Source organism: Solanum dulcamara, chromosome 11 (assembly GCF_947179165.1).
Source record: "Solanum dulcamara chromosome 11, daSolDulc1.2, whole genome shotgun sequence".
NCBI lineage: Eukaryota > Viridiplantae > Streptophyta > Magnoliopsida > Solanales > Solanaceae > Solanum > Solanum dulcamara.
Genome location: NC_077247.1, coordinates 52,919,974 through 52,940,770, shown reverse-complemented (window position 1 = coordinate 52,940,770; position 20,797 = coordinate 52,919,974). Strand labels below are relative to the sequence as shown.

The window sequence follows — 20,797 nt, the reverse complement described above, 5'->3', positions numbered from 1 at the left end:
TTTCTTTTCAAGTTACATTTGTACAATTAATTCAGAAGTTACATATGATAAAAAGTACCAAAAGAAAAAGAAAAAAAGTTTCAAGTGGTGGGTTCAATGATTAAGGATTTCTCGGAAGCTTGAAGTTTATAGTATCAAATACCCACTCTATCCAAAATAGTCTTGATTAAAAAACATTTGACATTTTATGTCTGACCCTGTTTTAAGTTGTAATATTACTAATTAAGACATTAGAAGTCTTTTCCTTTTCATATTTCTGGGTGAAAATTTTACCCGTTACTCTATATATTCTTTCTGCCCTAATTTAGATTGCACTCTATCCATTTGGAATATTTCATAATATTTGGCATGTATTGGGACGCCTTGCATAATATTGGGGAAAAAAAGAAATAATATCTCATCTTCTGATTATGGTGAAGTGGTAAGTACTCGATCAATGGTGTCGATCAGACCCTAAGAATGAAGTCGTCTTTAATAGGAAGAGTTTTACTCCCAAGGTAGAACTTCTCAGGCTGAATTCAAATTAGTCTGACAGTCTCAAATCAGATATAAATAACAGGTGTGATTAAAAAAAAGATAAAAAGTTTATATCAAATTGATAAATACATGACACTACTCACAGTTATCACTTGATCATTATTACATAGTTATCACTTGATCATTATTAAATAATTTGCATTTTCACATAACCTTATAATTATTATTAAATTGTTTAATTAAGTGAGTAAGCATTTACACTACAACAAATTTTAAAAAAAAAATTATGACTCTATTGTCACTAAATGTCTTTTTAATTAGAGTGGTGCCATAGAAGGGCATGAGCTACTAGTGTGGTGGGTGGTTGGGTAAAAAATAAAAGATGATTGAACTATGTAGCCTGTAATTGTGACGGTTAAGATAGAATAGGAAAAAAAAAACATTGGTATGTGGATGAGGAACAAAGTAGTAATAAATAACACACACACAACTCCCACTATTCAGTGTCACACTGACATTGGTTCATTTGGCACCAGCATTTTTATATAATAACACTGACTAGTCCTTCTTTAAGTCTCTGTCATTTATATGAGCTTCCAAATTCCTCCTCAACTCTAATGATTTATTCTTTTTCCATACAGTTGAAAAAAGAATATTAATGGCAAATATTAAAGCAGCTTATGGAATTACTACTCTGAGCATTGAATCTCCATCACCACCAATTACACCAAAGGGATCATTGCCTGAAAGGGTCCTCAGTAAGATGCTTGGATTTGCTGATTTTTTCAAAAGAAATCAATCTCCTTCGCGTGGTGGTAGTGGTAGTAATAGTAGTAGTGGTACCCCAAGAAACTATCATAAGGATGTTGAAGTCGATGAAGAACTTCCATTTGACACTAGTATTTGTCACTCATCGTATCGTGGTGTTTTCGTTGTTCGTCTTGCAATCATGGTAGGTGAATTTCGTATGCAAGCAACAACAGAGCTAAATTTTGGCTGTTTTAGTTTTTCTTTCCAATTTTTGTTGATTGCTATCTCTTTGGTTTGAAAATTGGATCTTGATTTTTTTTTTCATCTTGAGACTGTATAAAGTGTTGTTGGATGTTATCATACTAAGTTAAATGATGTGGAGATGTATAAAGATTGTTGATTTTTGGGTTTGTTCTTTATGGTTATATGCAGGTGATGCTAGCTATTTTGATTGGAATGCTAACTTTATTAACATGGCATTTTACCAGAGTTTACACAACAAAGTCACTGAACACACTTGCATTTGGTCTTCGTCACGAACTTCTGCAGAGACCAATATTAAGGATGTGGAACATTTTGAATTCTACTGTTGAAATAACCACTGCTCAGGTTAAGTTGTCAGAGTACGTAATCAGAAAGTATAGCAAACCGGTCGATCAAGCTCAACAAGTTGAGGTTGTTTCTTTTTCCTTTTGCTCAATTTATTAATTTGGCGCTATTCTTACTTTTGAAACAGTGGCAAACTTCTTCTTATTATCTTTTATTAATTCAAATGTTTGCCCCTCAGCAGCTGTACGAATCCATGAAGGATGTAACCTGGGCTCTGTTTGCTAGTCGGAAAGCTCTTAATTCTTTAACCATCAACTATAAAAATGGTTTTGTTCAGGCTTTCCACAGAGATCACAGGAGTAACAATACATTCTACATATACTCTGATCTTGCCAATTATTCTATAAGTAATACATATGATGTAAATTTGTTATCGTCTCGTCAAGGATGGAATGACCAAGCTATACACAACAACATCTCAGCAATTTGGTACCGAGAACCTTTAGATCCTTCAACTGGAGAAAGGAATGGAAAGCGAAGCATAATTCCACCTGATGAGTTGATCAACATTGCTGGTATATCACAAGTACCAGATGGTGCAGCTTCATGGCATGTGGCTGTGAGCAAGTATACAGACTCGCCGTTGCTTTCAGCAGCACTGCCAGTTTGGGATCCATCGAACAAAACCATTGTTGCTGTTGTGGGAGTTACTACAGCACTTTATAGTGTAGGTCAATTGATGAAAGAAATTGTTGAGTTCCACAGTGGTCACATTTATTTAACCTCTCAAGAAGGATGGTTGCTCGCTACTTCCACGAATAGCCCTCTCTTGATGAATACTACAAAAGGACCAAAGCTAATGATGGCTATTGATTCTGAAGACCCAGTTATACGATCTGGAGCTGAGTGCTTACAGAAGGAATATGGAAAGAGGCTTCCCCCAAGTCAAGAAGTGCACATAGAGAATGCTAAACTTGGGAATCAGCTCTATTATATTGACTCATTTTTCCTGCAGTTAAAGAGACTTCCAATGGTAAATTGTTAGCTTAGCACACTTCAGTATCATGGTTGGATAAGCTCTTTCTGCTGATTTTCCAGTGCTTACTGATCTGCAAACTTTGCAGGTAGGAGTTATCATCATTCCAAGGAAATACATAATGGGAAAGGTAGATGAGAGGGCTATCAAGACTCTTGTAATATTGATCTCAGCATCAATATGCATCCTAATCATTGGATGTGTCTGCATCTTCGTACTAACAGATGGAGTGTCAAAGGAAATGAAACTTAGAGCAGAGCTGATAAGCCAGTTAGATGCAAGAAGGAAAGCAGAGGCATCGAGCAATTACAAAAGCCAATTTCTAGCAAACATGAGGTGAATACTCATCAGTCCTTTATTATTAGCTTAATATATTTGTACCTGCATTGGGGATTTACTGCAATAAGAATGAGTAAAATTCCAGCAGTTGTTCAAAAGAAAAATATTCACATTGTTTTATGAAACACACAGCTCATATAAGCAAGTAAAAGCCATTTTCTGAAAATAAATTATCTGAAATAAAGCTATCAGATGTTTCAGCAGTGTCAATCCTTTGTCTCTGGTCTGGTTTTTGCCTTCCATATGGTTAATTGCATCAAACCAAAGCCTAACTCCATGAAAATATGGGATTTTTTGCATTTCAAGATTCTCAGAGACGAGATTTATTTATCCAACTGTGTTGTTCAGTGGTGGTGACGAAGAGGTTATACTGTAAAGGTGAGAAAAAGAAACCTCTTCGTCTTAGTCACTTTTTGTCACTATAAGACCAGATCAATTTCAGTAAGTCACTGACTTCGGCGGCTAAAGGATTCTCCAGGAGAGCAAAACACAGATCTTTACATTGGATTTCCATTACTAGCATATAAATTTAATAAGATTGGAATAGGTATTATAATGTACCTGAAGTCTTATTACATCTCAAATCAAGGTTCAACATGCATGTGCACCAAGAAATATTAACCAACACGTACTCTCTTCTGGTTGAGCAGAAGTTGCATTAACATTTTTGATTGTTCAATGAAGCACACTTTTTTTGAGCTTTTAGCTTTTTGTTTATATTTCCATTCTTTCGGACTGTTTTCTACTTTTAACTCTGATATAGAGAATAAGTAGCTAACTTCCACTCTTCTACTCTAGATCTTTCCTCAGCAAGAGATTCATTCTCAGTTCAAATATTTAGTTTCTCATATGTGCAAGTTGTACATATCTACAGTTACTCCATGCTTTGTTTTTTCACAGTCATGAATTACGAACACCTATGGCTGCAGTTATTGGCTTGCTGGACATTCTTATAAGTGATGGTTTTCTTACAAATGAACAGTATGCAACTATTACTCAGATTCGTAAATGCTCAACTGCCTTGCTTCGGCTTCTAAACAACATTTTGGATCTCAGCAAGGTAAGATGCAAAAGCAAACTAAGGAATCAAAACATTTGTAAACGTTGATATAGTAGAGCATACTAACAACTCTTTTGATGATTCTATTGGAAAGAGTTTACTCTTTGATTGACTAAAGCCATCCTACTGTTCCTCGGAGAAATTATAGCATAGATGAAATGGTAATAGACTATTTTGGGTAATGTTGCAGCTAGCTTAAGCTCATTAATCAAAAGAGTGGTTTAATTAGACCTGAGAAGAATTAGATTCATTGTCTTATATTTTTTTTATCAGGTAGAATCTGGAAAACTGGTGTTGGAAGAAACAGAATTCGACTTGGCTCGAGAACTTGAAGGACTTGTTGATATGTTCTCTGTCCAGTGCATTAATCACAATGTTGAGATAGTTCTAGATCTCTCTGGTGCATCCACTGTTCTCCATACAATTATGATTAAGAGTTGAATTTGAGACTTCACGTTGTTTTCTGAATGCATATTATTTTCTCATATTTCCAGATGATATGCCAAAATTAGTTAAAGGAGACTCTGCCAGAGTTGTTCAAATTTTCGCAAATCTAATTAGCAATTCTCTCAAGTTCACAACCTGTAAGTGCAACTTCTTAATAAGTACATTTTCAAGTCCTTTGATTTGTGCCCTTGCAAGAATTACACAGAGTAGTACACCCTATATAAACTCTGATTAAATGAAGAGATTAGGGTCTTGATAAATAATTTTCTGGCAATACAAGTGCATTTGATGATTTTACAATTTGAAATACTTTACAGCGGGCTACATCATTCTTCGGGGATGGTGTGGGTGTGCTCGTGGAGGTAATTTTTCACTTAATCAGAAAGATTCTTGGTCTGCTCCTAAAGTGAAGTTGAAGCGACAAGAAAGCCAGGGCAAAAAATTCTCCAAGAAAGATAACAAAATGATCCTGTGGTTTGAAGTTGAGGACTCTGGTTGTGGTAAGAAACACAAATCCAACATAACCATAAAGTTCACCTGTTAACTTATTTTCCCACTTTCTGCTACTGCATATTAACTCTCTATCTATGGATTTTCCCTTTTTGTTGCTCTAGGAATTGATCCAAGTAAATGGGAATCTGTATTTGAAAGTTTCGAGCAAGCTGATCCTTCGACAACTCGCTTGTAAGAAGTTTTCACATCATTGTCATCTATGGGTAAAATTTGTTAGTTAAATAACAGAATACATGCATGAACGAATGAATTTACTTCCTGCACACCTTAGAGATAGTGAATACCTTAAAAAAATAATTCATTGTCTGATTACTTTCATACTCAGGCATGGTGGGACTGGCCTTGGACTATGCATTGTACGTACCCTGGTGAGTTCAATTCTTTTCTTAAATAAATTTCAAGAATTTGAGATTTTATCTTATGATTTTCTAGGAGTTGATATGGTCTTAAGCCCCTTACAAGGTAAAGGACGGCATGAACAACAATTCTCTAAGAAAAGTTCTACACTGACCATCATTTCTTAAAAATTTCCCCTTGGAATAGGCTTTAAGCATAAAAGTGAAGATATATTGACTGCTTCGGCAGTTTCTAATGATGATAGGATGATATACAGGTTAACAAAATGGGTGGAGAGATTAAAGTTGTAAAGAAAAATGGACCAGGGACAGTGATGCAACTATACCTTCAACTGAACTGTCCTGCAGAAGTCGCTGGGCAGCACTACCAGTTTAGTTTTGAGGAACATAAAATGAGGGTACGTAAACTTCATGGACTAAATGTATTCATTCAACTCACAGGTTCACTTGAATACTAGAGTATAACAGATGTTATTATCATTCTCTGTGGATTCAGTCATCTCTAATCTTGTATAATGTGGTATTACCACACATCCATTATTTACACACATACTTGCATCTCACTTTGCTTGGTTTCTCCTTTCGCATAGCACTCCTGCAACTCTCCTCCATTTCAGTGCTCCAGAAGTACTTTCCTTAGCTTGAATATCTTATCATGATTCCATCCCCAACTAGACCTCACAATCCCCAAACTCATTAAGAATATCTAATTTACTTTGAACTTGTGAAACACCCTCATGTACCTTGAATTATAATGATTATAATTTTTTGAAAGTCTGAGCAATTCGTTCACGATGGAACTTGAATGCAGGTATTGCTTGCACTCAATGGCAGAATGGGTAGAGTAATAATGTCCCAGTGGTTAGAGAGAAATGGGGTGCATACTTGCGGAGCATCTGACTGGAATGAGCTCACTCAAATCCTTCAGGGGATTTCTATATCCAAAAGCCATTTGCAAGACACACCTTGTGAATGCTTAGAACCTGAAGATTTGAGTATTCAAGATCCTAGTGCCTCATCACCTTTTGTCATAGTTGTTGACATTGGCATCCTTGATTTGAGCACGAGTATATGGAAGGAACAGCTAAATTTTCTTGATAAATACCATGGAAGAGCAAAGTTTGCATGGATTCTTTACCATGATACATCGAGTACCATTAAGATGGAACTCCGAAGAAGGAGACACCTACTTATGGTCAATAGACCACTATATAAGGGGAAAATGATTCAGATATTGGAAGCTATCATAAAAGAAAAATCTCTTGAGCTGCAGTCTTTTGACAATGCAACAGTAGAAGGAGATTTGCATGAATGTCTTGAAATTGATCCTAACCACTCTGATATCACCTGCTCGGATGATTCTGACAAGTCAGATAATGGAACTGATAAATGTGCAAGTACATTCCCTTCTGAAAAAAAGAGGGACGAAAATTTTGTCAAAGCCTCTCTCTCAAATTATGGGACTTTAAACAACTACTTCATTGACTTCAATAGCGTAGATCTTGAAGAAAATGCTCCTGAAAGAAATCATCTAGGACAAACGAGGGACAGAGAACAGAATTTAACAAGCACCTCCGCCAAAGAGGTCACTAATGCCAGCTCAAATAAGGTAGCAGGACAGAAATCTCTAGCAGGTATATGTATACTGCTTGCTGAGGATACACCAGTGCTGCAAAGAGTCGCTACAATAATGCTGGAAAAATTGGGAGCTAAAGTGGTTGTTGTAGGAGATGGACAGCAGGCAGTGGATGCACTGAAACCTGTGTCCAATTCAGATGAAGGTAGAAATGATACTCTTCAGGAAGACGATGGTTCCATTACCTCCCAAGCTGAAGGCTCTTATTCCCTTCCTTATGACTTGATCCTCATGGATTGTCAAGTAAGTCGAGCATGAATTAACAGTTATAAGAAATTGCTGTGTGTTAGATTCTAACTCCCACCACATGGTCATTCTAATATAATTGCTTCTTAACAGATGCCAAAGATGGATGGTTATGAAGCAACAAAGGCAATTAGAAGATCAGAAATGGGGACAGGAACACACATTCCCATTGTTGCACTGACAGCTCATGCAATGTCATCAGATGAAGCAAAATGCTTACAGGTTGGTATGGATGCTTATTTAACCAAGCCCATAGACAGCAAGTTGATGGTTTCAACCATTCTTTCTTTGACTAAAAGAAAAGCCTAACCATCATACCTCTCTATCGACTGAATAACAAAAACGGAAGAAAGAAACAAACAAAATGGAAGCTCAGAAAATTCATGAGCTTAAAGCAGAGTTTTGATTAGCAATAGTTTTGCAATCTGTACAGGAATTGTCTACACTCACACTAACTTTATATCTGTCCTATAGCTTATTCAAAAGTTTTAATAAGCGTTGCACTGGCTATTTTTTCGCCAACTTTTTATAGTTAGCTTAAGAAGATTTTTATTAGAAAAAGTATGGCAATCTGTCCAGGAAATGTCTGTATCACTCCGAACAGTAATTTTGTATCTGTTACAGTTTTGTGTAAAAGTTTGTAATAAGCATCGAAAACTAAGTAGAACTAGAAATGAATGGCTTTCTACAATTAGATCGGAAAGAAGTCAACTTAGGGGGTAGCAACATACATCTGCACAAGGGGCAGGTGACGTGTCCGTCGTTCACCCAAGTATCAAGGCATCCCCTGTGGAAGACATGGCTGCAGGTGATGAGCTCTCTAACCTCCTCGTCTTGCTCCATGGATTCAAGGCAGATTGAGCATTCCTTCACAAATTGGCCGCAGTTCCGGCGGCGGAGGAGGAGGTAATCGCTGTAGAGGAGTATGGGGACTTTGAGCTTGACGGCGGCGGTGGCGACCTCGATTGGAACGGTGACGAGGGAAGGGCAAGTGCCGTCTAGTAGGAGGATGTAACTATTGGGGTTGTAGCTGGAATCCGCATCGTCTTCTTCTGGGGGAGGTTTATAGAGACCCAGACGAGTCAGGGAAACAATCACCATCAATTTCAGATGTCTCCATAAGAATGTCAATTTCGGTAATTCGATTACATGGAAGAGGAACCCCATCACTCTCAAAAAGAGAAAAGCCTTTCCTAGTGAAAAAAATCAAATTATAATCCCTTCCATAAATATATATTAATTACTAAAAGGGGAATATCCAAAATGAAAAATTTTATTTTTATATTAAATCAAATATTTATTAAATTTAATATTAAAAGTAAATATTTAAATTAATTCAAAACTAAATAATAATCATATCATTTTATATTACATCTATCTATTTATATTACTTTAAAAATATGAACCCCAAAACTTAAAAGTTAAATTACTAAAATATTATTTTTTAAATAAAACCTAATATCCTAATTAGTAACGAAATAAAACCTGCCGCATAAACTACCCTAAAACCCACGCTTAGCTGCAAACAGATTCGCTCCTTCGGAGGATTTTTACTTTTTCCTCAAGTTCGAGTAGTTGCATTAGAAAGTAACGCTTCCTAATTACCGAATCGAATCGGCTATTTCGGTATTCGGTAATTCGATATTTCGGTTCGGTATTCGGTATCGAAATTGATATTTCAGTATTTCGGTTTCGGTATTCGGTATTTCGGTTTCGGTATTCGGGATTTCCCGAATACCGAACTTTTTAATTTTTTTTTTATTTATTTTTTTACAAAAAAACTGGAAAAAAATTACCAAAAAAATAAGAGTATAGTAAGAGAAAACTATCTCATTTTTTCATTTTCCTTACCATTTTCATTTCAACTTTCCCACGTTTACCGTATATTATATGCACACTTACACGTACATTATGGATAACTGTTAAAATTTAATTCATGTACATGTAAAAATTATAAATTCTAATTTTAAATTTATGCAATTGATTAAGAATTCTAATTTCACTTTGCATGATTCCCACGTTAGTTATCTACATAAATTGTTTGGTAGTTACATTGAAAACGAAAGATTCCAACTCTTTCATATCTTTGCAGGAACTAATTAATAATTAGTGCAGTGATGTAGAGTTTTTGGATAATTCAAAGAAAAATATATGTATAAAAATTATGTATGATATATTAGAGATTTTTGTTTTCACTCTTTTTCATTATTTTTATTACATGGTAATATTTTTTTTATTCTGTATCAATTCATAAATTATTTTCTCTTTGTTTACGATGTATCATTTCTCCTCCGTAGAATGTGGCTTACGAGCAATTTCGATTTTGATATTCGGTAAGTTAAAATGCATATATTACTTAATTATGGTGTACTAATAAAAATGTAAGTTAAGATATGTATTCTTTAGGTTAATGTAAATATTAAATGCGGATAAATTTTTATTGTATATTAACTATTAAAAAAATATGGTATTACCGAATACCGTACCGAACCGAAGTTTGATTTACCGATTACCGAATTACCGAACCGAAGTTTGAAAGTTCGGTATTTGATATATACTTTGAATTACCGATTACCGAATTACCGAACCCAAACTTTGAAAATACCGAACCGAATACCGAACGCCCACCCCTAATTGTTAGTCTTTACTTTCTAAAAGAGATGGTTTATTAAGCAGAATTTTTTTCGCTCAAATTAGTTTTGTCTCAGTTTCACCATAGCAACAAAGTGCAAAGAACTTTTATTGCAGATAAAAAATTATAATTACTATAACTATTAGTCATCCAGAATTTTGCATGACATGCTTAATCAATGCATGTCAGATTTAAATAAAAAATAATGTGAAGCCATGTTTATTGTATTAACAACGATGGCTACGGTGCTGATTTGAAAAAAAAAACATGAAATCTATTGTAGCAATGTTTGAAAGTTGTTTTTACATGGCCAATATTATTTTCGTGAATACCACGGTAAAAGTTACTTTGAGTTTGTTTGGATGGATTTATAACTATCGCCACGTATCATCCACTCGGCTCAAGCCGAGGAGATGGCTTACAAGCATAAGTCAAAAATTAGGAATTCTAACTTATGATTTTTAGATTATTTTTGTTATTTGGCTTAAAAATAAGTGTTTAAAAATAGTTTTACCAATTATTTCAATACTACAAAGGTGTTCAAAAATTATTTTGACTTAAAAGCCCTAAAATAAGTTGCATACATATAAAAAACACAACCTTTAGTTGATTATGTGTTCTATATCTTGTTTAATTTCTGAAGATCCTGATGTCACTCTTCAACATGAAGTAACAGTTTTAAACTTAAATGAAAAAAGACAGAAATGTTAAAATAATGAATTAAGAAAAAAAATAGGTTTCAATATTCTTAGTCCCTCTCTTTTATTTGTTAATTTCTCTTTATTTTTAGTTTAGTGTAACTGATTACCGAAGATTGATTTTCTCGGAATGACCTCATTTTATATGCATATTATATTATAGTTTGGAATAATTAACATGTGTTTGTAAGTTATAGTTGTTATTCCTAATGCAAATAAGTTGGAACACATAATTTAGTGAGCTGCATAAAGATTGAAGATTTCATGGTAGTAGACTCATGTATTCTATCTTAAATATTATTAATTATTAAAAATGGGAAGAACCTAATCAAAAATTGGATTATCATTTTATAGTTATACTGAATAAAAATTTAATAAAATATTAAATTAATTAAATAAATTTGACATGATAGTTACTGCATATAATACCTTTTCATTTTCTCCTCTATTCCACAAGCGGACTTTAAATATAATATTATAAAGTGAGAGTAATGAAAGTTACTTCCTCTATTTCAAAAACTTCTTTTTAATATGTTTTAAAAAAAAAAACTCATTTTTCTTTTTTGCAATATTTTAATTTCTATTTTTTATGTGACTTGTTTAAGGCCATAAGATTAAAGAACGTTTTAGTATATTTGATATAACTTTAATTTAAGATCACAAAATTGAAAAATATTTCTTATTTTTTTAAACTCTGTGTCAAGTCAAATTAGACCTTTCTTTTTAAAACAGAAGGAATATAATGTATTGTGTTAAAATAATATATTAATTCAATACCTATAAATATTTGGTAACATTAAAAGTTTACAGTTACAATAATAACTCTTGCAATTATTGTAATTGCCTACATTTACTTCCATTTGCTCTTCGTTCTTTTTTCTTTGCCATTTTTTGAAATCACAGTGTGGACTAATCTTTTAATTTCCTTAATTTATTTATTGCTATTCTCTTTTCTTTACCTTAAATGTTCACCTTAATAACTAATACCTAATTATCTATTTAATTACTACTATTAATATACATAACTATCATGTTTTCATATTCACAATTTCCAAATATATAATTAAAACTTTAAGATATCTTTTTATATTCCTTCATTTTTATCTAGATAAATTAATCTTTTTTTGTTTTATGAGACTCCTACATTATTCTTTTCATTCTATAGATAAAATAGTGAAATACTTAGAGATCATTATTGTACTAATTGATTAATAATTTAATTTTTTTTCATCTTTATTGTCATGATTAAAGTCTTATGAATGATGTAGTTTGTTTCCCAGGCATGTATAGCACTTTTTTTTCCACTAGTTTCAGAGCCCTTTTTTCAATTGGTTGTATTTTTCTTCTCTATTTTTTGTGTTTTCTCCAATTAGACTTCTTTAATTTAATTTTCTATAAATTTATTATTGTTGAAAGTCTGTATTATTGTTTGGGCTCAAATTGGCCATTTGTGACTTTATTTAACGTTTGCTAATTAAGTACTAACGGAAGTTCAAATTTTACGGTTGGTTGTTTCAAATGAATTAATTTTAAACATTAAGACCCGCCTCTCATTTGGAGTTTTCGCCATATTCTTAAAGATTTATTTGCAATTGTTGTATTTCATTAATCATTACATGCATATTTTCATAAAATTTTAATCGTTCTAATGGATCTATATAAAATTATATGGGACACATATGCAACGCATGTGTCCAGAAATTAGTTATATTTAAAACATACCAACTATATATTGTATTAGTATTGCACAAAAATGTAAAATACTCATTATTAGAATAAGTCTAACGACTTTTCCGTTCCCCCATGAATTTTCATCAATTAACACTTTTCCATTTTTTTTTATTTTTTTTCATTCTTTATTTAAGATCGTGAAGTAACCGATGAACATTAAAGGTCAAAGGATATTTATTTTTGTCAAGTAACTGATGAAGATTAAGATTTAAGGGCCACAATAATTAAGTAGGAGATTTATGAATTTTTTTATTGGCTCGAAAATTGCTAATAATTTTATTCTTTTCAATTCCCTTACCTAAGTTTTTCTATTTAAAGTCACCTAGAAGGAGTGAAGGACAATTGAATTTGCAAATTCCATTTGATCTATTTACTGAGTATGACATTTCTCTCTTTGGTTAAGAAATATTTTCTCATTTTTGTTTATTCATTTTATTTATTTATTTAGTTTCTTTTTCGGTGCCCCTTTTTGATCGGTCATAGGCCGAATATGACATAATAAAAATTATGTTAATCTTTTTAGAACTGTTAGAGGCACTAGTATTAAAGTTATATTTGAATCGAATACCTCATAATATGTGAGAATACAAATAGAAAGAAAACGAATGTTTCAAAGGGAAATATGTTTTTATCATGATATATGAATTACAATGAAATCGAGATATATCTATGTTTGTTTTGCACAATGCTGATAATTTTTATACTAAAGTTTATATTGTAAGTGATGTTAAAAAAACAAAGGAGACATATCTCTGGAAGATGATCGGAAATATTGCTATTTTCCAAAGAATATAATTTAAGGCATCAAATTTTTGGTACTATTCTATGCAAGTGTTGATAGAAATGATACTTATAAGTTATTTTCAGATCCACTGTTAAATTTTTTTTTAGAATATATTCTTTCTCTCTTTTTTTTTTTGTTAAATATATAGTTCTTCTGCTTATACAAAGAAAGTTACGTAGATTACAATTAAATAAATACAGTTTAAATCAGAGGTTCGGAGCACACTACTATATTTACAGTATGCAAATGAAGACAAAATATTATCTTAATGAAATATTAGAAGATTTTATAGAATTTTTGACTATATAAATCCTTTAATCGAGTTTAAGAAATATAATGTATCATTGTAAAAGGCAATATTTATATCAGTTGTAAATGTTTTGTATTGAATAACATGGGATACACGTTCAACGCGCGTGTTCGAAAATTAGTATATAGTATAATGCTTTCTCCATCTCAAATTTATATGTCACTGGTTCAATTTCAAAATTCAAATAAATCTATTTCTGACAATAATTATTTTTATATATTTTTAAATTATTTTTAATTGGCAATTATTATGACTTATACTACTTTTTACGTAGTTTTCAAATATAAATTTTGTTTTTAAAAAATTAAAAATTTCAATGTCAAAATTTCACTGTTTGACTCTCGAAAAGCGAAAAGTGTCAAGATAAATTCGAACAGAGGGAATACTAATTTTTGAGTTTTTCATATTAATAATATTTATAAAAACATATATATTTAGTTTTGAAAATAATAGAAGCAAAAGTTTGCAACTTTTTAGAATATAATTTAGGGATATCCTATAATTTATAATTTTTGAAGAATTAACATAAATAGTTGTCCATTTAATTGATTAAACTAAAATTAGCCAATTAATATATAATATACGTATAATTCACTTACAATATGCATATGATCATGTATGATTAAATATATAATCTATGTATATAGAATAGAAAAAGTAAACAGTTGATCTGTCCGAGTATTTATGTGAAGATCCCTGAATTATTTTGGTAACTAAACAATTTTTATTCAATTATTATATCAAAGTAAAAGAAAATCTCCTCTTTAAAGTTTGATAGTATATTTATACGTGGCGGAGACTCTTAATCCTTTCTATTGAACGAATTAGTAATTCAAATATGGAAATCATCTACCCTGACAGAGAAACACCAACTTATGCTTTTAACATTATAGTACAAGTCACATCTGAAGAAAATTACAAAGTACAGACAATGACAAAATAATTTTTTATATTATATAGATTAAAGGTTGACCCTTGTTGGAATTCAAGATTTAACTTTGATTTCAACAAAATAATTTTTTATATTATATAGATTAAAGGTTGACCCTTGTTGGAATTCAAGATTTAACTTTGATTTCAACAAAATAATTTTTTATATTATATAGATTAAAGGTTGACCCTTGTTGGAATTTAAGATTTAACTTTGATTTCAAGTTTAAATTTTAGACATTATATTTTTATTTTTCAAAATTTCTAAAATACAAACAACAGAAATTTTATTATTTGAAAAATAATAATTTAAAAAATACAATGTGTTAAAAGAAAAAAAAATATACTCCCTCTATTTTATATTAACTGAATTTGTGAGACAATTCACACCTATTAAGAAAAAAGTTTAAGACATAAATTGAATGTCACTTTCAACTTTTGCCCATTTAGTTATTTTCAAACTATTCTTGAAAATATAAATAATTAAAAATAAAATCATAAATATGAATAATTAACTCTCGTGATATTATCACCTAGAAAATGAAAGAAATTTTTAACAGTTCTCTTAAACTTTGAACAATTTATTTATTTTAAATATTGAAACAATTCAGTTAATATGAAATAGTTGGGGCATATGCTTGGGAACGGCAAACAAAAATAAGAAGGAAAAACCAGAGAGTGTATTAATAACATGACTAGCCAGGGAAATTTTAACTTTAAAAAAAAAATGGCCCATGCAGGTCTCGAACCTGCGACCTTCGCGTTATTAGCACGACGCTCTAACCAACTGAGCTAATGGGCCATTTGATAGTTCTGAAGGTAACTATTGATATATGATCCAAAAATAAAACTCGACTATTAAAACTGAGGTTAATTGAGGGAGAAGAAGGAAGGGAGAAGAAACCCATGTTCCAGGCATGAAGGACGATTACGAGGTACCAAGCTTTCTGATTTCTCCAATTATCCTGTTAACTATTTCATCTATACTGACTCTGATATACTTTTGCTTTGTAACCCTAGTTGTAGTTGCTTTAAGTTTTTAATTGCGACTTTAGATCTTGTGCTTTTGATTTTAATAGACTCCCGACACCGTTTATGGTATTTAAAGCTTTAATCGGAGCTTCTTATTGGGTTTTTGTTTCAAGTCTTTAGTGATTAATTTAGTCCTTGTATCGGATGCAGTTGAAAAATTCTAACAATTTCTTCTCTTTTTTTTAGTGGAAGAAGTGATGACATACAAGATTACCGTATAGTCGGTATCTTTGATCAATTAAAACCAGTATTACCAAACATAAAGTACTTATAAGAATGAAAGAAAGAATATTGAACCTTGGATCTTGAAATCTTGTGCCCTTGGTAGTATCTGAGTCTTGAATGAATATCAAAATTGGATAGAAAACAAATTTATCAAAATTTATTAATCATTTCAAATGCAGAAATTCAGAATATTATTTAAGGATATCTCGATTGGTTAAGTTTGTAATCAATTAATTCTTTTGAGTAATTAAGGAGCTTCTTCTTGCATCTTTTTTTTTTTTAAAAAAAAAAGTACAACAACAACAACCCAGTGAAATCCCACAACGTGGGGTCTGGAGAGGATAAAGTGTACGCAGATCCAAGGCAAGACGGCTGTTTCCGAGAGACCCTCGACTCAATAGAAGCATAAAAAGAGGTCAGATAAGGCTAAAAAGTTCAAAGTGATATGGGAAAGCAAATAGCGAAAGCGACACAGATAAAATAAAGTAATCAAAGTACAGAAAGTAATAGATAATAATAGAAATCAGAGCACAAGAAATTATAGTGCGCTAATGCGCCTACTAATACGAAAGAATAACGAGACTATGTACTAGTCTTCTATCTTAATATGGGTCTTCCACACCCTTCTATCTAAGGTCATGTCCTCGGTAAGCTGTAACTACGTCATGTCCTGTCTAATCACCTCTTCCCAATATTTCTTCGGCCTACCCCTACCTCTTCTGAAACCATCCATGGCCAACCTCTCACACCTCCGCACTGGGGCATCTGTGTCTCTCCTCTTCACATGCCCAAACCATCTCAGTCGCATTTCCCGCATTTTGTCCTCCACCGAGGCCACTCCTACCTTGTCCCGAATAGCCTCATTTTTAATCCTGTCTCTCCTGGTATACCACACATCCATCTCTACATTCTCATCTCGGCAATTTTCATCTTTTGAACGTGAGAGACCTTAACTTGCCAACACTCCGCCCCATATAATATAAGCCGGTCTAACCACCACTTTGTAGAACTTGCCCTTAAGTTGTGGTGGCACCTTCTTGTCACATAGCACACCGGAAGCGAACCTCCATTTCATCCACCCTGCCCAATACGATGTGTGACATCATCGTCAATCTCCCCGCTGCCTTGTATGATAGACCCAAGGTACTTGAAACTACTTTTCTTTTGGATGGCCTGGTCACCAAGAAAGTAGTGTTTTTTTAATCCTTGTTTAATTATAGTGGTGTCATGGCCAACTTAGGCGCACCTCTACTATTTCATCAGGTACGTACTACCTCCCACCAACAGAGGTACCGGGTAAATCTGCATATCAAGGCTTACGACAACAAATGTGAAGAAATTACTTAGTGTTTTTAAGCAAGTAGTGAGTATTGATTTCTAGACTCTAGTTTTGAATTATCTGGCAAAAAGATCACCTCCTTAAAGGCAATTGCAGGGATTGCAATCAGTGAAGGCTTAAGAGGTGGCAAATCTACCCTTAATCCTTCTTTGAAGAGGAACAAAAAGAAAAGGAGGTTTTTTCCTCTGACTGAAACTTTGACCAAGTTTGGTGAACTGCTAGCTAAAGAATCGAAGAAAGGAACTGGAACAAAGTGAAAAACGATAATCAAGAGTGAACCTTTTTTTGGCCATGAAATAATTTTGTATAGGAAATTTTGGTTGTTAATAAAGTTGAAGTGGAAATCCCCACTAAATGAGAGAGTTTTCTTCATCTGTCTGAGGATTGATGGAGGTGTTTGACTGCGATAGATAGAAATATATGCATATATTTTTCTTCTCTGAAATAGTCTCTTATTTTTACTTAGTTTTGGTGCACCATGAAGTTCTTATCAGCTAAGTTGCTCGGACTCGGGTGCGGGTGTCCGAGACGGATGCAAATCTGAGAGTCGGATTCGGCATAATCTAAATTTTAAGATTCGGGGATACGAATCTGAGTATGGATACGGGTGCGGGGATTCGGCTAAAATATTCAATATTATAAAAAATATAGTTATAAAGATAAAAATATTTTTTCCCTCAGAAAAGATAGAGAAAGTCATTCAAGACCTTCAACCAACTCTCCTTACAAACCATTGTTACTGTCTACCATAAGTCGGAACACAACTGCTTGAATATTTAGCATCTCTTTATTTGGCTTGAAACATGAAGCTATGAATATTAACCAAGAGGAAAAGTATCTTGGTCAAAGTATCTGATGTGGAATGACCGCATCCCGCACCCGCATCCGTCTGATGTATCTGATGTAGGTTGTCCATGGACTCTTGGTCAAAGTATCCGATGTGGGTTGGCCGAATCCCACACGTATCCCACACCTGCACCCGCACCCATCTCGTGTCGACACGGGTGCGGCAACAAATATGAAGAGTCCCCGCAACTTAGCTTATCAGTACTGAAGACTGTCTTACATTCATAGAGAACCATATTATTGTGTAGGTTCTCTATTTTTCTGGTATTCAACTTGTTTATGGAGTTTTCCACATTAAATAAATTATTTACCTTATCAACAAAAAAAAAAATCTACTTAACATTGGTTTGATGATTATTGTTTTGTTAATCATTTGTTGTCATTGGTCTTTTTTATACATGTATTTGGAACGCCGCTGGTGCATAAATCAATTAGTTAACCCATCTAAGATGGAAAATAAGCATGGCTAGAAACATGTACACATATATAAGATATTATTGCCGGCCTTAGTGAACTATTAATGTTCTCCTTATTTTAGGAGTGACCACCAATTGCTGAAAAGTTATAGTTTGATTACCATTTAACTCTGCAATGTGCATGTCTGCATGAGACTTCTTTGCAGTTTTTATTTCTATATTTTGTTATTAGCTTTAACTCTCATGTACAATTCCAGGTTGAAGAAAAGAAGCAAGCTGCTGCAGATGTCTTGTTTCAATATTCAAATTTTGTTATGGCCTGTATTGGTAATCAAGTTCGGCCTTGTGACTTGAGACTGCATTTGATGAAGGTAAGGTGCATTAATGTTTTTTCTTGCTGTAGCAGTGTCACATGGGAACAATCTCATGAGTATAGTTGTGTAATAAATACTCAAGTTTGCGGATCTCAGACATGTGATCTTACTCTTCGCTTTCTTGTATTCTTCTGTAAGTTGCCATCTTTTTCTTAATGGAGACTGTTGCATGAAACCTAACAATGAAAACTCTGCATTAAACCCTGTGCTACAGTTTCTTTTTTTTTAATTCAAAAGTGTGCTACAGTTTCATTCCAACTTAGAGTGACTGAACAAAACCTTAAAAAATAAAGGTAGTTGTTCTTTCCAACAAAATTTTCATTTATTATGTGATCCAAGTTTTTTTTGGTAAGAATTGTTTGATAGATCTAATAAGTGGTGCATCCTAAATATGTTCCTTTATGTAGGGTTTGTAGTTCATGATTCATCTTCATCCTCTATGTTGTTACTTTATGTCGCAGTAAAATTTTCAACTGTCCTTTGCCAAATAAAAAGATCAGGGACTGGCTAACTGGAAACAGCTATTGCTACTGATACATATTAAACTAAACACAGCTTAACTCAAGGGCCACCGCTGAGAGTGAAGCATTGTATTGTGTCTGTAACGATTGAGTTGAAGCATTTAACTTTTTCTTCTTATAACCCCTAAAATGAGATAACTTCAGAGTTCAGAGGAAATGATTCTTATGGCCTTATATGTTGTGGTGTTTCATCAGAGCACACATACCTGCATTAAAGATTAAAATAGTGAAGTCACTGCACTATGAAAAGGAAAGATTACATTCTGCACCTGATATTTCTGTCTGAAGGAATCATAGCAATAATCTATATCCAAGGCCTGTGTTTCCAGCGGCAACTAGTTTTTGATTTTTGGCAGTTGTTGATTTACTCAAATTTTGAAACGTTAATGGTATATATGAGGGTGTGGAGGACATGCATTAGGGTAGAAAGTCAGTAGGTAGTGTAGTGTTGTCTTGCTTAGGATGGCTGGTGTTTGCCATAGTACTAGTTGTTTTATTGTAGTTCTTGGTTTTGATTTTTATCATTGTTTATTATGGTTTTCAATAATCTATCCTAGTATGTTGTTTACTGTGTTTCAATTATCACATTATTTTATTGTTGTTTACGGCTCCTTTCTGGTAGACTTCGCATTGTTTCCTTGTTACTTGCTATATTCTCTCCATTGTCTCCTTTTTTGTATCTGGATTTGTTGCACTTGAGCCGAGCGTCTTTCGAAAACAATCTCTCTACCTCCACAAGGTAGTGGTAAGGTCTGCGTACATTCTACTCTTTTCAGACCTCACTAGTGGGATTTCACTGGGTATGTTGTTGTAATGGTATAATTGCTTGCTATTGAATATTAAGCGGGAAATCAGTCATCTCAATTCTTATGGTGATTGGTAATGCTATGCAAGAAATGGAGCAAAGAATTCAACATGACATTCTCTCTCCTAATCATGGAATTGTTTAAATTTAGCCTAAAGAACTGTTACTCCTTTTTAAAAAATTTCAGGAAGTTTCAGGATTGCCAACTTCTTTGAAGCGTGAACCCCGTCCAGCATCTCCTCCTGATGTAATGGGAGAATCCTCAAGCTCAGGCACCTCAAGACTGGATAAAGTAGAGAGTTTCCGAGGTCCTTAGATTTTGAAAGTGCACCATTCTATTTGTTTGCTAGTTCGCTGTCTGGAAATATATACTAGCATCATCAGTTTATGTACTGCGTGAGACATGTAGGATCTTGTTCATTATATTTTGATCAGTCGTATCAGTGTCTGCAATTCAGCTCTCTGTCGCATTTATGTTTATTATTAGGCAATTATTTCTTCGATCATGACACAAGCACACACTCATTTAGTTCTTAGTTCTTCTTGATCACTACACTCGAACTTTCAATTGCAAGCCAGCAGGAACAATATCCTTTTGTCTTTTCAAGCAAAAATGGAAAACGTATGCATGAGCATATTAATCAACAAAACTGTCATTACGTTCTTTTTTCCTTCGTTCGTTAACCTTATCTGCACAGTTTTCACTTGACAGTGCTATCGATTACGATGAATGTCAAAATGAAAT

At 33.2% G+C, this 20,797-nt stretch overlaps 3 protein-coding genes and 1 non-coding gene across 5 annotated transcripts; 2 read left to right on the top strand and 2 right to left on the bottom strand.

The window, feature by feature from the left end:
- Window positions 1-1,048: 1,048 nt before the first annotated feature.
- LOC129872204 (histidine kinase 1) lies at window positions 1,049-7,946 on the top strand. Of its 2 annotated transcripts, none has more exons than XM_055947097.1 (13): window positions 1,049-1,429; window positions 1,660-1,902; window positions 2,018-2,809; window positions 2,901-3,148; window positions 4,052-4,211; window positions 4,485-4,611; window positions 4,706-4,795; window positions 4,976-5,158; window positions 5,273-5,342; window positions 5,497-5,539; window positions 5,785-5,925; window positions 6,339-7,406; window positions 7,503-7,946. In XM_055947097.1, the coding sequence occupies exons 1-13, from the start codon at window positions 1,136-1,138 to the stop codon at window positions 7,716-7,718; spliced, it is 3,675 nt and encodes a 1,224-aa protein (XP_055803072.1). In that variant the 5' UTR covers window positions 1,049-1,135; the 3' UTR covers window positions 7,719-7,946. The 2 variants fall into 2 exon arrangements, with proteins under 2 accessions (XP_055803072.1, XP_055803071.1); XM_055947096.1 differs by having other exon boundaries at window positions 2,015-2,809.
- On the bottom strand, window positions 7,942-8,627 carry LOC129872205 (E3 ubiquitin-protein ligase RHA2B-like). Its single transcript, XM_055947100.1, has one exon. It carries the CDS (start codon window positions 8,574-8,576, stop codon window positions 8,067-8,069), a length of 510 nt encoding a protein of 169 aa, XP_055803075.1. The 5' UTR covers window positions 8,577-8,627; the 3' UTR covers window positions 7,942-8,066.
- Window positions 8,628-15,222: 6,595 nt separating this feature from the next.
- Window positions 15,223-15,296, bottom strand: TRNAI-AAU (transfer RNA isoleucine (anticodon AAU)). The gene has a single exon. It is a non-coding gene; the product is annotated as a tRNA-Ile (tRNA).
- LOC129875092 (uncharacterized) lies at window positions 15,259-20,509 on the top strand. Its single transcript, XM_055950524.1, has 3 exons — window positions 15,259-15,429; window positions 18,610-18,723; window positions 20,240-20,509. Exons 1-3 carry the CDS (start codon window positions 15,412-15,414, stop codon window positions 20,366-20,368), a joined length of 261 nt encoding a protein of 86 aa, XP_055806499.1. The 5' UTR covers window positions 15,259-15,411; the 3' UTR covers window positions 20,369-20,509.
- The last annotated feature ends 288 nt before the right edge of the window (window positions 20,510-20,797 follow it).

Bases quoted from the DNA above. Each gene is read 5' to 3' on its own strand.
- LOC129872204 (XM_055947096.1), top strand. From the start codon at position 1,136: ATGGCAAATATTAAAGCAGCTTATGGAATTACTACTCTGAGCATTGAA. The intron at 2,810-2,900 runs GTAAATTGTTAG...CAAACTTTGCAG, and splicing joins AGTTAAAGAGACTTCCAATG to GTAGGAGTTATCATCATTCC. The intron at 3,149-4,051 runs GTGAATACTCAT...GTTTTTTCACAG, and splicing joins CAATTTCTAGCAAACATGAG to TCATGAATTACGAACACCTA.
- LOC129875092 (XM_055950524.1), top strand. The intron at 18,724-20,239 runs GTAAGGTGCATT...AAAAAATTTCAG, and splicing joins TGAGACTGCATTTGATGAAG to GAAGTTTCAGGATTGCCAAC.
- LOC129872205 (XM_055947100.1), bottom strand. From the start codon at position 8,576: ATGGGGTTCCTCTTCCATGTAATCGAATTACCGAAATTGACATTCTTA.